This window comes from Lipotes vexillifer, unplaced genomic scaffold (assembly GCF_000442215.2).
Source record: "Lipotes vexillifer unplaced genomic scaffold, Lipotes_vexillifer_v1.1 scaffold536, whole genome shotgun sequence".
Taxonomy (NCBI): domain Eukaryota; kingdom Metazoa; phylum Chordata; class Mammalia; order Artiodactyla; family Lipotidae; genus Lipotes; species Lipotes vexillifer.
This window is the reverse complement of record NW_006775074.1, coordinates 1,107,108-1,123,854: the sequence shown is the minus strand read 5'-3', so window position 1 is coordinate 1,123,854 and position 16,747 is coordinate 1,107,108. Positions and strand designations below refer to the sequence as shown.

Sequence of the window (16,747 nt, the reverse complement as noted above, 5' to 3'; positions counted from 1 at the left end):
TCACAATCCAGTAGCATGTATTATTTAATGTTCAAAATTTTCCTAGATATTACTTCCTCTAAGCTGGGGTCTTTATGAATCTGAAGTGGCTCCTCTGCCAACTGAAGCAGAAGACTCTGAGGGTTTAGAACAGGGCAGTACTCCTCAACATTGTCAAGGTCACCAAAAATGAGGGAAGTATGAGAAATTGTCACAGCCAAGAGGAGCCTATGGAGACATGAAGACTAAATGTAATGCTGTATCCTTGGCTTCCTACGGCCATCTGGGCCCGCATCCCCAGCAAGAATCTATCCTATAATCCTTTTAATGTTTGAGGGAGTGTTTTAAAAATTGTCTTTGTGGTCAATAAGATACCCTTTGTTTCTTTCATTGTAAATTTCATTCATTCATTCATTCTTCCACCAAACCAATGTACTTGAGGCTTGCCTAAAGAATTTGTGTGGACCATATACGAAAAACTCTTTGATATGAACATTCTCTATTGACCAGTATTTCTCCATAAACAAAATAATGAAAATTAACATTGAAAATTATTTCTTAGAAGCCTTCCAGAATTCAGAAGCTCCTTATAAAATATGAAATATTAAGCTATATTCAATCAATATTTAATGCAATATGTGACAGCACAATGTACTAAGTGACATAAGGGATGCAGGGAGGTCTAAGACAATGTTTCCAATCTCAGGTAGAGAAAGATGCTGAATGCACAGGAGAAGACAAGTGATTTTGCAAGTTACAGATAAGATTTAGATGAGTTGTCCAGACAGTGAGTTCTCTCAGAGAGAGCTACGATAACCAGAAAGACTTCACAGAGGAAGTGGAACTTAAGTAGGGTCTTAAAGAATGGTAAAATTTATATAAGTGAATTGTAAAGAGAGGGAAATTTTAGATGCAGGGGTTAATGCAAAGCATCTGCCATAAAGCAGAGTGATTAGATCAGAGAGTGAATGCCTGGTGTGGGGGATTTGCATGGGGAACGGGCACTCACATAGAGCAATGCAGAGAGAATTGGGGTAAACTGGATATCCATTGCAGAGGCCCTCCAATCATTTGAACTTTACTTGATTGGCAATTGGAAGCAACTGAAGATTTTGGAGCAAGTAAAATGACAATAAAAATTACTGTTTTGAAGATTAATGTAGTAGTAGTGTGTATGCTGAGAAAAAAATTGAATGTATGGACACCAAGGGTGGAAAGCTGCGGGGGGCGGGGGTGGGATGAATTGGGAGATTGGGACTGACATATATAAACTAATATGTATAAAATAGATAGCTAATAAGAACCTGCTATATAAAAAAAATTCAATTTTAAAAAAGGTAAAAAAAAAAAAAAAAGAGTGAGCCAATGTGAGATAGAGGATGCTGCGTGCACAGTTAGGAGGTTTATATAATGGTCCAAGCACAAGGTGAGGAGGACATGCACGTACTGGGGTTGTGACCATGGGAAGAAAGGAAAGGAAAAGATGGAGAAATGAAGGTGAAGAAAAGGAAGGGTGCAAAATAAAAGGTTGCAAAGTCAGGATGAACAAGATAAGGAGTTGAGGCAGAAAAAGAAGACAAAGCCTGCACGTCTGCAAGAGTGATGGCACCACTGACAGAAATAGAATAGAGATAGTACTAATTGGATGTTATATTATCGTATTTCACAACTTTGAAATTTGGTATTTCATGTATATAGTTTGTATGGTAATTCCATTGATTAAATTATTTGATTAACTAGACACTCCATTCCTTAATCATGCCAGATATCAGAGCATACTCTATGCAGAGTCTATTCATATTGACATCAGCAAGAGATAGAGGGATGCTTATTCTGCAAAGAAACCAGTTAGCTCTTGGTTACTTTGTAGGACACCATTCTGGGACACCAATATTGATAATGAAGGAGTTTGCCTGTGCCTTCTTCAGTTGCTGGACCTCCGGGGAAGAAAGTACAGTGGCTAAGAGAGAAACGAGCTTGAGCATTAAACAGCTTCTGAAGACTTTTAAGGCTGGTTGACTATTCCTGGGAACTTTGTTGAAGACTGTGCTATCTTTTCTGGAGATAAGGGTGGATAAATGGGCTAAAGGCAGTACAATAGAGCTCCATAATTAAGGCACTTGGTGGATATGCAGAGGTGTAATCTCAGCTAACTTCCCATTCTTTCCACAGTGACTCTGAGCTCTACTTCACACAAGGGGACAACAGAATAGGAGGAAAATATTGGAAGGCTCAGTATATAGAGTATGTTGATGCAACTTTTACTCGGAGAAAAAGACTCTCTGAGGCAGAAGCCCACCTTGGAATTCTTGGTACAGTGAAACCATCTGTCATGTTTTCAACAGGGGAAATGTTTTAGTAGGACATGCACACCTAACATGGAATGACTCTTCTCCTGCTCCTATCCACTTCTCTCTTTTCATCCTCTTACCTTTCCTTCTCTTAATATTTCTCAGGTCCCATCATCAAGGCAGAGGTGGGTGATACTCTGTTAGTGACCTTTGCTAACAAAGCCGACAAGGTCTACAGTATTTTGCCCCACGGTGTGATCTATGACAAGGCCTCTGATGCAGCCCCAAATGTAGATGGTAAGTCCCAGCCTCAGCCTTGGTAGGAAACAGGATGAGTGAGCAAATGACTTAGAACTGGACAGACCTGGTTCAAATCCTGGTCCCTTTACTTACCAGCCCTGTGAGTTTGAGCAGCTATTTCAACTTTCTGAACCTTACTCTTCTCACCTATCAAATGCAGATAATGACACTCACTTCACAGGGCTTTGGGAAATGATGGAGAGAATTTAGGACAGGGTCTGGCCCACAGTAGGTACTTAGGAAGTGTTAATGCCTTTCCTTTTCCCTCAGTAATGTAATAAATCTCAAAGTGATCTACTTTCACAGTCACCCCCACTTCTATAAGATGGAGAGCTTTTCTGCTGCATTTGGATGGGATCTGTGGCTGAAGGCTGAAAGGGAACTCTGATTTCCAATGTTTTGTTGAAGTCAAAGTCTTACACGTGGTCTTTGCTTTGTCTCTATCAACAAATATGTATTTAAAACCAGTATTATGTGCTTACCATCATACATGGCCTCTCCCAATCACAGAGTATGTAGCACAGGCTCTCTACATGTAATAAAGGCAACTTCCACCCAGTGGCTGCAGGAATTATCCTTCCATTCATTATACTGCTTTTGGGAAACTCCTGGTTGCATTGGAAGCCTTCCCCATCACTACAACAGACATCATGACTCCTGGGATACTTACTTCTTCATGCCCAAGTATGAGGCCAGTCACAGTCCAGAGCAGGTGATGGGGAGGGGACAGAGAAGGAAGGAATGGAGGGAGTATTCCCCCTCTCTACACCCACCCTCTCCTCCCCCTGCTGCAGCAACATTTCCTGTGCCTGCAGTCTCTTCCTTGGTCAAAATGCTCACAATGACTTTTGTGTGTGTGCAGAAAGAACACTAGTGACAGCGCAAATGTCCAAATTTTCTATTGTTTAACTCAGAAAACTTACTGGGCACCTTTTTGCAAAGCTCTGGACAAGATACAGAAAGTCTCTGGCCCCAGTCTAGTTGGAGAGATTCAATGTGTTCATTTGGCAATATAATGTGAGAGTTAAGTGCAAAGTCTTTGGAATCAGACAGCCCTGAATTTGAACCCCAGATCTGTCATTTATCAGCTTTGTTACCTTGGGCCTTCGCTTACCTCCTCTAACTTGTAGTTATTTGGGTTATTCCTAGTTCAACCTTCTAGATTTCAAACTCTTTAAAGATAGGTCTCTTGTTTAACTTATTGGGGTATCCTCTCCAAGGCCAAGTATAATATATTCTACATGGAAGGTACTCAATGATATTTTATTAATTTACATTTATATATTAATATATAAATGGGCAATTATTGCTCTTCTAACATTTGCTAAACCTGGTAATTGAGTAAGAAGTAGTATCTGTGAAGATATTAAATGTAATCTGTGAAGAAGATAATCCTTTGATATAAGCTTCTATCTCATGAAACAGCAGATTGTGGCAGTGGCCTCCCTGGTAGGATACAGTGAAAATAACTGTCCTTCCACAAAGTACATCATCAGAGAGAGACACACCAGGGCTGGAAGACCCAGTGTGACAAGTTTAGTGTTCTTGGCTGTTGCTTTGAATAACTGTTTCATTTATCTCCTCAGGATTTCTGAAGCCAGGGGCACACGTTAAGCCAGGTGAAACTTTCACATACAGGTGGATGGTGCCTGAAAGCATAAGCCCAACAGCTGATGATCCCCCCTGTCTGACCTATCTTTACTTCTCAGCTGTTGAGCCAATCAAGGACACCAGCTCTGGCCTTGTAGGGCCTTTACTAGTCTGTAAAAAGGGCATTCTCAATGCTGATGGGACACAGGTAGGCCATCAAAGGTCACCAAGTTCTTCTCAGGGTTGTATGTGAGAGAGATCAGTAATATGGCTAGAGAGTAAATATTAATAAAGAGTCAGTTACAAAAAGGGATTTTTCCTCATTGCTCGTGAAATTGACTTCTACGAAATGAGGATTTTATTTTATTTTGTTTTTCCTAAATTTAACATCTGAATTTTAATTTAAGGTAATTTTAATGTAATTAAAATTTTAATTTTCAGATCTTAAATGTAAATTTAAGATCTGAAAGTTACATATGCCTACCTAGAAAACCAGGATTTCTGCTTGTTGTGGCTGGAATTTGGTGGGTCTCTGTCCCTGTGCATTGCTTTGATTCTAGAAGCTTCAGAGATCTATATGAAATGCAAATTGGGATCTTTTTGGGGGGCAAGTTTTCTCAAACTTGGCCACAGATTGGAATCACCTGGGGACCTTTTAAACATCCTTTATTCAGGTGTTCCAGACCAATTAAATCAGAATCTCCAGGTGACTCCAATGTGCAGCCAAGTTTGAGAACCCCTGTAGCTCACCCCTGTACTCTGGAAATTAGTCACTATGACCAAAGGAACTAGAAAGCAAGTAGATTGTTTCTTGCAAGTCCCAACTTAGAAGTTTCAATTGCCACACTGATTGTTTCGCTTGCCACACTTTGCCACACTGATTAGTGTGGCAAAGCATAGCATTTCAAGCTGTGTCTGCATGATATTAAACACATTGATGAAGAAAGGAAAAGCCAGCCATTTAACCATTTTAAATTACTTTACCAAGCAGAAATAGCAAGCTATTTATTTAAATGGTATATTTTGTAATATTTGGCATTAATCCTAGTTCTGTAGAGAAAAAGAACCATTAGGATGTGTATATAGATAGAAAGAAAACTATTATAAGGAGTTGGCTCACATGACTATGGAGAATGACAAGTTTCAAGATCTGCAAGGGTGAGTCTCAGAAAGAGACCCAGGAGACCCAAAAGGCCAGCAGGCTCAAGACCCTGGAGGAGCCTGTGTTTGTGTTTGAGTCCAAAGGCAGGAAAAAGCTGTTGTTCCAGTTCAAAGGCAGGAGGAATCCCATTTACTTGTGAGGGGGTCAGACTTTTTGTTGTTCTGCTAAGGCCTTCAACTGATTGGATGAGGCCCACCCACATTAAGGCGGGCAATCTTCTTTACTCAGTCTACTGAATCAAATGTTAATCTCATCCAAGCACACCCTCATGGAAACAGCTAGAATAAGGTTTGACCAAATATCTGGGCACCCTATAGCCCAGTCAAGTTGGCACATAAAATTAATCATTACACAGGGTCCTATCACTTACCTTCTAACCTTCTCCTGGGCTAATATCCCACTTTTATAGACCCAGTTATATTCCAAATAACTCTCAGATGATGAGGTTCTTCAACTGAACTCCTTTCAATGGTTCCTTCTCATCTTGTGGACAATTGCAATCACAGTTAATAACAGTTAACATTGAGTACTTAGTATTTGCCAGATGTTGTGTTGAGTGTTTTACCTATAGTATCTAATTTACCTTCCAAAAAAACATGAAGTAGGGACTACTCATATCCTCAGTTTGCAAATGAGGGAATTAAGACTTAGAGAAGACAAGTCATTTGTCCCAGTTTTCACAGCAGGTAAGCAGAATGGCACTAGAACCCAAGATCTTTTAAAATATGTTTGACCCCTTGTCTGCCCCCCCAATTTTTTATATTGTATTTTGAAAAATTTTAAGCCTATATTGTTTCTTCCCATAGCCAATGATCTTAAATTATTGCTTTCTAAAACACCATGTGATAAAAGCAGTAAGTGTACATAAGGTATAGTAAGAACATAAAGCAAAGAATACCCTTATCTTCAATGAAGAGTTAAATCTTCACAGGGGTGGGACAGCTAAGCTGACCCTTGAAGCTGGATTACAGTGGGAGACCATCAAAGTTGAGGGGGTACACGCATAAAGGACAGAGGCTTGCTGAACCTAGCAAGTTCAGATTGCTGCAAGAATCTTGGCCTTACTTCGGTCCAAGTGCCAGGAGGGAAGGGCTGAGAGATGAGGCTGAAAAGGTAGGCAGGGACTGATCACTGTGAGTTTAGATTGTATTCTCCAGATTAAGTAGAGAGATATGATCAGATGGCACTTCTGAGGATCCCTCTGGAGCAAGCAGCAGGATGAAGGGAAGATTGGAAGGGAGCACATTACAGAAGGGAAGATGGTTGAGGGACAGAAAATACAGTTACCTCTCTGGTTCAGCTTTAAAGAAAAGTAGATTTCAGCAGTTCAAGATGCTGTTTGGTCAGACATGCTCAAAAAAGATGGATTAGGAATATACACAGTGGGAAGTAACCCCTGAATATCAACTCAAATTAACATAACATAGCAAAGTCCATGGATTACATGAATTCATTATTTCACTCAAAAACACCTATTGAGTGCCTACTTTTCCAGTCATTTTTGTTGGAGCTGGGGATACAGAGAGGGACCCAAAACTTCCCTTCTCTCACAAAGCCTACATTGCAATGGGGCAACATCAAAAAATATAAGTGCATAAATAAAATATAATTTCAGGTGGAGATAAGTGCTATGAAGAAAAGTAAAGTGTGGTAAAGTAAAGTGAGTGAGTTTGCAGGCAGGATGGAAGATGATGACTGTTTTATAGGGTGGTTGGGGAAAGGCACTCTGAGGGGGTGATGTTTGTGGAGGGAATGGAACAGAATAAAGGAGTGAGCCAGGCAAGACCTAGGAGAACCTCCTAGACAATGGGAACAGCACACACAAAGGCCCTGAGGCAGGAATGAAGTTGGTGTGTTCACAGAAGAGCAAAAGGCCAGGGTAGCTGGAATAAGTTAGGGGGTGAATACATGGAGATGAGGCCAGAGAGAGAGGCTGAGGCCAGGACTTGGCGTCTAGGGTAAGGAAAATAAGTCAGTGATGACCAGCCTGAAAATAGGAGTACCACAGGGAAGGAAAGCTTCTGAGCAACGACTTATTTCCTCTGAGGAGGTCACATGGACAGGGAGAAGGATATAATGAGGAAGATGAATTTGTTGGGTGTAGAATGAATTTATCAGAATCCTGATTTACAAAATGACCTAGTAAAGCTATGGCTGACATTGACCCTAATTTACTTTGTGTTAATTTTGAAAGTGAAGTAGAGCTAAGAAGTCCTCCAAACTGTACTTTAATACATTCATTTCTTTCTTCTCTGTAGAAAGGAATAGACAAGGAATTTTACCTATTATTCACAGTCTTTGATGAGAATCTGAGCAGGTATCAGTCCTCCAAACTGTACTTTAATACATTCATTTCTTTCTTCTCTGTAGAAAGGAATAGACAAGGAATTTTACCTATTATTCACAGTCTTTGATGAGAATCTGAGCAGGTATCTTGATGAAAATATTCAGAAGTTTACCTGGCATCCCTTCAGTGTTGACAAGGAGGACAAAGAGTTTGTGAAGTCCAACCGAATGCATGGTATGAAAAATGTTTTTCTCTCCTGTAAAGGAAAGTCATAATTGCATTTGAAGTGAAAATGTTTGGAATGCTTTATCTTAAGTTTGGTTTCTTGGGTATTGTTCTTGGTCATGAGTAAAATATTTCATGGCTTCAGACTCACAAGGTGTGGTGAAACCTCCCTATCCCCCTATGTGAAACTTAATTAATACTTCTAAGGCACTTTATCAGCCTTAGATAAAGCAATACAAAATTTGAACTAGCAAAGATCACAGTACATCATAAATGTAGAAAATTACTGACAAAATGCCCTCCCTTGGGTTTGCAATAATGTCATTAAGTCTGACAATCCAGCTGATAATTGGAGATAATTATTATCCAGCAAGGCACCTCTTACCAAGTTGTATGTATAACTATCTAAAGTGTTAATTTGTAAAACATTAGCCATTCCTATCCAAGATCTTCATGTAGGAGAAATTAGTTAATTATCCTTCTCTTTTTATATCAATTGTTAACAATAGCAAACCCACATTGTAATTGGTGTGAGTAACATGGGATTCTTGTTAGTCTCGGAGAGATTACCCAAGGTGGCAGAGTAATGCACAAGAGTCCAAACTCAAATGGCCACCAGAGTGTGGAGTCAACAAAAATGCCTGGAGGGAAGGGATCAAGGTGGTGGAGTAGGAGAATGTGGAACTCATCTCCTCCCACAAACACATCAAAAACACATCTACAGGATACAGAGGAAGATGGCGGAAGAGGAAGACGCGGAGATCACCTTCCTCCCCACAGATACATCAGAAATACATCTACATGTGGAACTGCTCCTATAGAACACCCACTGAACGCTGGCAGAAGACCTCAGACCTCCCAAAAGGCAAGAAACTCCACACGTACCTGGGTAGTGCAAAAAAAAAAAAAGAAAAGAAAAAACAGAGACAAAAGAATAGGGACAGGACCTGCACCAGTGGGAGGGAGCTGTGAAGGAGGAAAGGTTTCCACACACTAGGAAGCCCCCCCCGCCCCGGGCGGAGACTGCGGGTGGTGGAGCGGGGAAGCTTCGGAGCCACAGAGGAGAGCGCAGCAACAGGGGTGCAGAGGGCAAAGTGGAGAGATTCCCGCACAGAGGATGGGTGCCGACCGGCACTCACCAGCCCGAGAGGCTTGTCTGCTCACCTGCCGGGACTGACGGGGCCTGGGAGCTGAGGTTCGGGCTTCGGTCGGATCCCAGGGAGAGGACTGGGGTTGGCTGCGTGAACAGAGCCTGAAGGGGCTAGTGCACCACAGCTAGCCGGGAGGGAGTCCAGGAAAAAGTCTGGAGCTGCTGAAGACACAAGAGAATTTTTCTTCCCTTTGTTTCCTGGTGCGTGAGTAGAGGGTTAAGAGCGCTGCTTAAAGGAGCTCCAGAGACGGGTGTGAGCCGCGGCTAACAGCGCGGACCCCAGAGATGGGCATCAGATGCTAAGGCTGCTGCTGCCGCCACCAAGAATCCTGTGTGCGAGCACAGGTCACTATCCACACCTCCCCTCCCGGGAGCCTGTGCAGCCCGCCACTGCCAGAGTCTCGTGATACAGGGACGACTTCCCCGGGAGAACACACGGTGCACCGCAGGCTGGTGCAATGTCATGCTGGCCTCTGCCGCCGCAAGCTTGCCGCACACTCCGTCCCCCTCTGTCCCCCTGGCCTGAGCGAGGCAGAGCCCCCGAATCAGCTGTTCCTTTAACCCCGTCCTCTCTGAGCAAAGAACAGACACCCTCAGGCGACCTACACGCAGAGGCAGGTCCAAATCCAAAGCTGAACCCCAGGAGCTGTGTGAAAAAAGAAGAAAAAGGGAAATCTCTCCCAGCAGCCTCAGGAGCAGCAGATTAAATCTCCACAATCAACTTGATGTACCCTGCATCTGTGGAATACCTGAATAAACAACGAAACATCCCAAATTGAGGAGGTGGATTTTAGGAGCAACTATATATATATATATATATATATATATATGTGTGTGTGTGTGTGTGTGTGTGTGTGTGTGTGTGTGTTTTTTTTTTTTTTTTTTTCTCTTTCGTATTTTTTTTTTCCTTTTTCTCCTTCTGTGAGTGTGTTTGTGTATGTTTCTGTGTGTGATTTTGTCTGTATAGCTTTGCTTTTACCATTTCTCCTAGGGTTCTGTCTGTCCGTTTTTGTTTTTTTTAGTACAGTTTTTAGCACTGGTTATCATTGGTGGACTTGTTTTTTGGTTTGGTTGCTCTCTTCTTTCTTTCTTTTCTTAAATTACTTAAAAAATTATTTTTAATAATTATTTTTTATTTTAGTAACTATTCTATTTTATTTTATCTTCTTCTTCCTTTTTCTTTTTTTCTCCCTTTTATTCTTTGCTGTGTGGAGGACAGGCTCTTGGTGCCCCAGCCAGGTGTCAGGGCTGTGCCACTGGGGTGGGAGAGCCAAGTTCAGTACATTGGTCCACAAGAGACCTCTCAGCTCCACGTAATATCAAATGGTGAAAATCTCCCAGAGATCTCCATCTCAATGCCAAGACCCAGCTCAACTCAACAACCAGCAAGCTACAGGGCACCCTATGCCAAACAACTAACAAGACAGGAACACAACCCTACCCATTAGCAGAGAGGCTACTTAAAATCATAATAAGCCCACAGACACCGCAAAACACAGCACCAGACATGGACCTGCCCACCACAAAGACAAGATCCAGCCTCATCCTCCAGAACACAGGCACTAGCCCCCTCCATGAGGAAGCCTACACAACCCAGTGAACCAACTTTAGCCATCGGGGGCAGACACCAAAAACAACGGGAACTACGAACCTGCAGCCTGTGAAAAGGAGACCCCAAACACAGTAAGTAAAGCAAAATGAGAAGACAGAGAAACTCAGAGCAGATGAAGGAGCAAGATAAAAACCCACCAGACCTAACAAATGAAGAGGAAATAGGCAGTCTACCTGAAAAAAATTCAGAATAATGATAGTAAAAATGATCCAAAATCTTGGAAATAGAATGGAGAAAATACAAGAAATGTTTAACAAGGAACTAGAAGAACTAAAGAGCAAACAAACAGTGATGAACAACACAATAAATGAAATAAAAAATTCTCTAGAAGGGATCAATAGCAGAATGACTGAGACAGAAGAATGAATAAGTGACCTGGAAGGTAAAATAGTGGAAATAGCTACTGCAGAGCAGAATAAAGAACAAAGAATGAAAAGAGTTGAGAACAGTCTCAGAGACCTCTGGGACAACATTAAACGCACCAATATTCGAATTTTAGGAGTCCCAGAAGAAGAAGAGAAAAAGAAAGGGACTGAGAAAATATTTGAAGAGATTATAGTTGAAAACTCGCCTAATATGGGAAAGGAAATAGTTAAGTCCAGGAAGCACAGAGAGTGCCATACAGGATAAATCCAAGGAGAAACACACCAAGACACATATTAATCAAACTATCAAAATTAAATACAAAGTATTAAAAGCAGCAAGGGAAAAACAACAAAGAACACACAAGGGAATCCCCATAAGGTTAACAGCTGATCATTCAGCAGAAACTCTGCAAGCCAGAAGGAAGGAGCAGGACATATCTAAAGTGATGAAGGGGAAAAATCTACAACCAAGATTACTCTACGCAACAAGGATCTCATTCAAATTTGACAGATAAATTAAAACCTGTATAGACAAGCAAAAGCTAAGAGAATTCAGCACCACCAAACCAGCTTTAAACAAATGCTAAAGGAACTTCTCTAGGCAGGAAACACAAGAGAAGGAAAAGACCCACAATCACAAACCCAAAACAATTAAGAAAATGGTAATAGGAACATACATATCGATAAACACCTTAAATGTAAATGGATTAAATGCTCCAACCGAAAGACACAGACTGGCTGAATGCATACAAAAACAAAACTGGTATATCTGCTGTCTACAAGAGACCAACTTCAGACATAGGGACACATACAGACTGAAAGTGAGGGAATGGAAAAAGATATTCCATGAAAATGGAAATCAAAAGAAAGCTGGGGTAGCAATTCTCATATCAGACAAAATAGCCTTTAAAATAAAGACTATTACAAGAGACAAAGAAGGAAACTACATAATGATCAAGGGATTGATCAAAGAAGAAGATATAACAATTGTAAATATTTATGCACACAACATAGGAGCACCTCAATACATAAGGCAAATACTAACAGCCATAAAAGGGGAAATCATCAGTAACACAATCATAGTAGGGGATTTTAACACCCTACTTTCACCAATGGACACATCATCCAAAATGAAAATAAATAAGGAAAGACAAGCTTTAAATGATACATTAAACAAGATGGACTTAATTGATATTTATAGGACATTCCATCCAAAAACAACAGAATACACATTTTTCTCAAGTGCTCATGGAACATCCTCCAGGATAGATCATATCTTGGGTCACAAATCAAGCCTTGGTAAATTTAAGAAAATTGAAATCGTATCAAGTATCTTTTCCGACCACAACGCTTTGAGACTAGATATCAATTACAGGAAAAGATCTGTAAAAAATACAAACACATGGAGGCTAAACAATACACTGCTTAATAACCAAGAGATCACTGAAGGAATCAAAGAGGAAATAAAAAAATACCTAGAAACAAATGACAATGAAAACATGACAACCCAAAACTTATGGGATGCAGCAAAAGCAGTTCTAAGAGGGAAGTTTATAGCAATACAATCCTACCTTAAGAAACAGGAAACATCTCAAATAAACAACCTAACCTTGCACCTAAAGCAATTAGAGAAAGAAGAACAAAAAAACCCCAAAGTTAGCAGAAGGAAAGAAATCATAAAGATCAGATCAGAAATAAATGAAAAAGAAATGAAGGAAATGAGAGCAAAGTTCAACAAAACTAAAAGCTGGTTCTTTGAGAAGATAAACAAAATTGATAAACCATTAGCCAGACTCATCAAGAAAAAAAGCGAGAAGATTCAAATCAATAGAATTAGAAAAGAAAAAGGAGAAGTAACAAGTGACACTGCAGAAACACAAAGGATCATGACAGATTACTACAAGCAACTCTATGCCAATAAAACGGACAACCTGGAAGAAATGGACAATTTCTTAGAAATGCACAACCTGCCGAGACTGAACCAGGACGAAGTAGAAAATACGTACAGACCAATCACAAGCACTGAAATTGAAACTGTGATTAAAAATCTTCCAACAAACAAAAGTCCAGGACCAGATGGCTTCACAGGCGAATTCTATCAAACATTTAGAGAAGAGCTAACATCTATCCTTCTCAAATTCTTCCAAAATATAGCAGAGGGAGGAACACTCCCAAACTCATTCTACGAGGCCACTGTCAGCCTGATACCAAAACCAGACAAAGACGTCACAAAGAAAGAAAACTACAGGCAAATATCACTGATGAACATAGATGCAAAAATCCTCAACAAAATACTAGCAAACAGAATCCAACAGCACATTAAAAGGATCATACACCATGATCAAGTGGGGTTTATTCCAGGAATGCAAGGATTCTTCAATATACACAAATCAATCAACGTGATACACCATATTAACAAATTGAAGGAGAAAAACCATATGATCATCTCAATAGATGCAGAGAAAGCTTTTGACAAAATTCAACACCCATTTATGATAAAAACCCTGCAGAAAGTAGGCATAGAGGGAACTTTCCTCAACATAAGAAAGGCCATATATGACAAACCCCCAGCCAACATTGTCCTCAATGGTGAAAAACTGAAAGCATTTCCACTAAGATCAGGAACAAGACAAGGTTGCCCACTCTCACCACTCTTAGTCAGCATAGTTTTGGAAGTTTTAGCCACAACAATCAGAGAAGAAAAGGAAATAAAAGGAATCCAAATCGGAAAAGAAGAAATAAAGCTGTCACTGTTTGCAGATGACATGACACTATACATAGAGAATCAGAAAACTACTAGAGCTAATCAATGAATTTGGTAAAGTAGCAGGATGCAAAATTAAGGCACAGAAATCTTTTTCATTCCTATACACTAATGATGAAAAATCTGAAAGTGAAATTAAGAAAACACTCCCCTTTACAATTGCAACAAAAAGAATAAAATATCTAGGAAGAAACCTACCTAAGGAGACAAAAGACCTGTATGTAGAAAATTATAGGACATTGATGAAAGAAATTAAAGATGATACCAACAGATGGAGAGATATACCGTGTTCTTGGATTGGAAGAATCAATATTGTGAAAATGACCATACTACCCCAAGCAATCTACAGATTCAGTGCAATCCCTATCAAACTACTACTGGCATTTTTTGCAGAACTAGAAAAAAAAATTTCACAATACATATGGAAACACAAAAGACCCCAAATAGTGAAAGCAGTCTTGAGATAGAAAAACGGAGCTGGAGGAATCAGGCTCCCGACTTCAGATTATACTACAAAGCTACAGTAATCAAGACAGTATGGTACTGGCACAAAAACAGAAATATAAATCAATGGAACAGGATAGAAAGCCCAGAGATAAACCCACACACACATGGTCACCTTATCTTTGATAAAGGAGGCAAGAATATACAGTGGAGAAAGGACAGCCTCTTCAATAAGTGGTGCTGGGAAAACTAGACAGCTACATGTAAAAGAATGAAATTAGAACACTCCCTAACACCATACACAAAAATAAACTCATAATGGATTAAAGACCTAAATGTAAGGCCAGACACTCTAAAACTCTTAGAGGAGAACATAGGCAGAACACTGTATGACATAAATCACAGCAAGATCCTTTTTCACCCACCTCCTAGAGAAATGGAAATAAAAACAAAAATAAACAAATGGGACCTAATGAAACTTCAAAGCTTTTGCACAGCAAAGGAAACCATAAACAAGAACAAAAGACAACCCTCAGAATGGGAGAAAATATTTGCAAATGAAGCAACTGACAAAGGATTAATCTCCAAAATTTACAAGCAGCTCATGCAGCTCAATAACAAAAAAGTAAACAACCCAATCCAAAAATGGGCAGAAGACCTAAATAGACATTTCTCCAAAGAAGATATACAGGTTGCCAGCAAACACATGAAAGAATGCTCAACATCATTAATCATTGGAGAAATGCAAGTCAAAACTACAATGAGATATCATCTCACACTGATCAGAATGGGCATCATCAAAAAATCTACAAACAATAAATGCTGGAGAGGGTGTGGAGAAAAGTGAGCCCTTTTGCACTGCTGGTGGGAATGTAAATTGATACAGCCACTATGGAGAACAGTATGGAGGTTCCTTAAAAAACTACAAATAGAACTACCATATGACCCAGCAATCCCACTACTGGGCATATACCCTGAGAAAACCATAGTTCAGAAAGAGTCATGTACCACAATGTTCACTGCAGCTCTATTTACTATAGCCAGGACATGCAAGCAACCTAAGTGTCCATCAACAGATGAATGGATAACGAAGATGTGGCACATATATGTAATGGAATATTACTGAGCCATAAAAAGAAATGAAAATGAGTTATTTGTAGTGAGGTGGAAGGACCTAGAGTCTGTCATACAGAGCGAAGTAAGTCAGAAAGAGAAAAACAAATACCATATGCTATACATATATATGGAATCTTAAACAAACAAACAAAAAATGGTCATGAAGAAGCTAGGCGCAAGATGGGAATAAAGACGCAGAACTACTAGAGCATGGACTTGAGGATACAGGGAGTGGGAAGGGTAAGCTGGGACAAAGTGAGAGAGTGGCATGGACATATATACACTACCAAATGTAAAATAGATAGCTAGTGGGAAGCAGCCGCATGGCACAGGGAGATCAGCTGGGTGCTTTGCGACCACCTGGAGGAGTGGGATAGGGAGGGTGGGAGGGAGGGAGATGCAAGAGGGAAGAGATATGGGAATATATGTATATGCATAACTGATTCACTTTGTTATAAAGCAGAAACTAACACACCATTGTAAAGAAATTATACTCCCATTAGGATGTTAAAACAAACAAACAAAAAAACTGGGCTTGACAGCTAAAGAGGAATAATTATAATTTAAATAAAAATAAAAACTGTAGACATGTATTTTTGTGACTACAATTTTATAGAAAGTCACTTTCATGACTATGGACCTTATCAACTATAATTTAAAAAAGTGACTACAATTACATTTACATAAAATGTCATGAATGAAAAAAAAAAACACACATCTACATGTGGAACAATTCTCACTGAAAACTAACTGAAGCCTGGCAGAAAGACTCCTATGCAGCCAAGGAGAAAAGGAATATCTAATGGGATGTGTATGAAAGGAAGAGAATCAATCAGGTAGGGAACTGCAACCCTGGGAGGGGACTCAGAAGAAGAGGGAGATTACACAGGCCGAGATCCTCCCTGGCTCCCTGGGGAGTGAGTGTTTTGAGTCACATGTTGTGCAACTCAGTTCTGGGGTCCAATGCCAGGAAGATGAGTCCCTTAGACTGGTTGAAGGGCCAGTGGGGCTAATAGGAAGGCTGTAGGAAGCCTGGACTCCACTCATGAGGAGCATGCACATGTTTGCTTACTCCTGAAACAGGGCAGAGAGGGAAGATTCAAACAGCTTAGGTTGTTGGACAGCTTCCTGTGATTGCCCTGGCATGTGCCCCAGCCTGAACCTAGCAACTGATACAGGCCTGCTTGCTTCATGACATAGCTCCAGTGGGGTGAGAGCTACTGTGGCCAAGGGGAGAGAGCTTGGCTATGAGACACAAATGAGGCCAGACCTGAAGCAGTGTCTGAGCAGGGCAGTGGCAGCCATTTCTGGTGCTTACACAGGCAGTGCGCCAGAAGCAGTCCCAATATCTGACTACAGCTGAACTGCCACAGCCTGGGCCTCAACCCATGCCAAGTGCCTGCTCCAACCCCTTTTGCTGCAGCACTGCTCCCCTCTGAGGTGAGGGTGCTGCCAGTGTTGG

At 40.6% G+C, this 16,747-nt stretch overlaps 2 protein-coding genes across 2 annotated transcripts in view; both read left to right on the top strand.

Moving 5' to 3' along the window:
- HEPHL1 (hephaestin like 1) overlaps window positions 1-16,747 on the top strand; it is a 105,967-nt gene that overhangs the window by 50,695 nt on the left and 38,525 nt on the right. The window contains exons 7-10 of the mRNA XM_007449646.1: window positions 2,152-2,291; window positions 2,436-2,567; window positions 4,157-4,368; window positions 7,693-7,843. Of these exons, the coding sequence (XP_007449708.1) occupies window positions 2,152-2,291; window positions 2,436-2,567; window positions 4,157-4,368; window positions 7,693-7,843 (635 nt within the window). The remainder of the gene's footprint in view (window positions 1-2,151; window positions 2,292-2,435; window positions 2,568-4,156; window positions 4,369-7,692; window positions 7,844-16,747) is intronic.
- Window positions 16,093-16,747, top strand: part of LOC103079825 (induced myeloid leukemia cell differentiation protein Mcl-1 homolog) — a 3,875-nt gene continuing 3,220 nt past the window's right edge. The window contains 1 exon segment of the mRNA XM_082930863.1: window positions 16,093-16,121. Within this exon segment, the coding sequence (XP_082786989.1) occupies window positions 16,093-16,121 (29 nt within the window).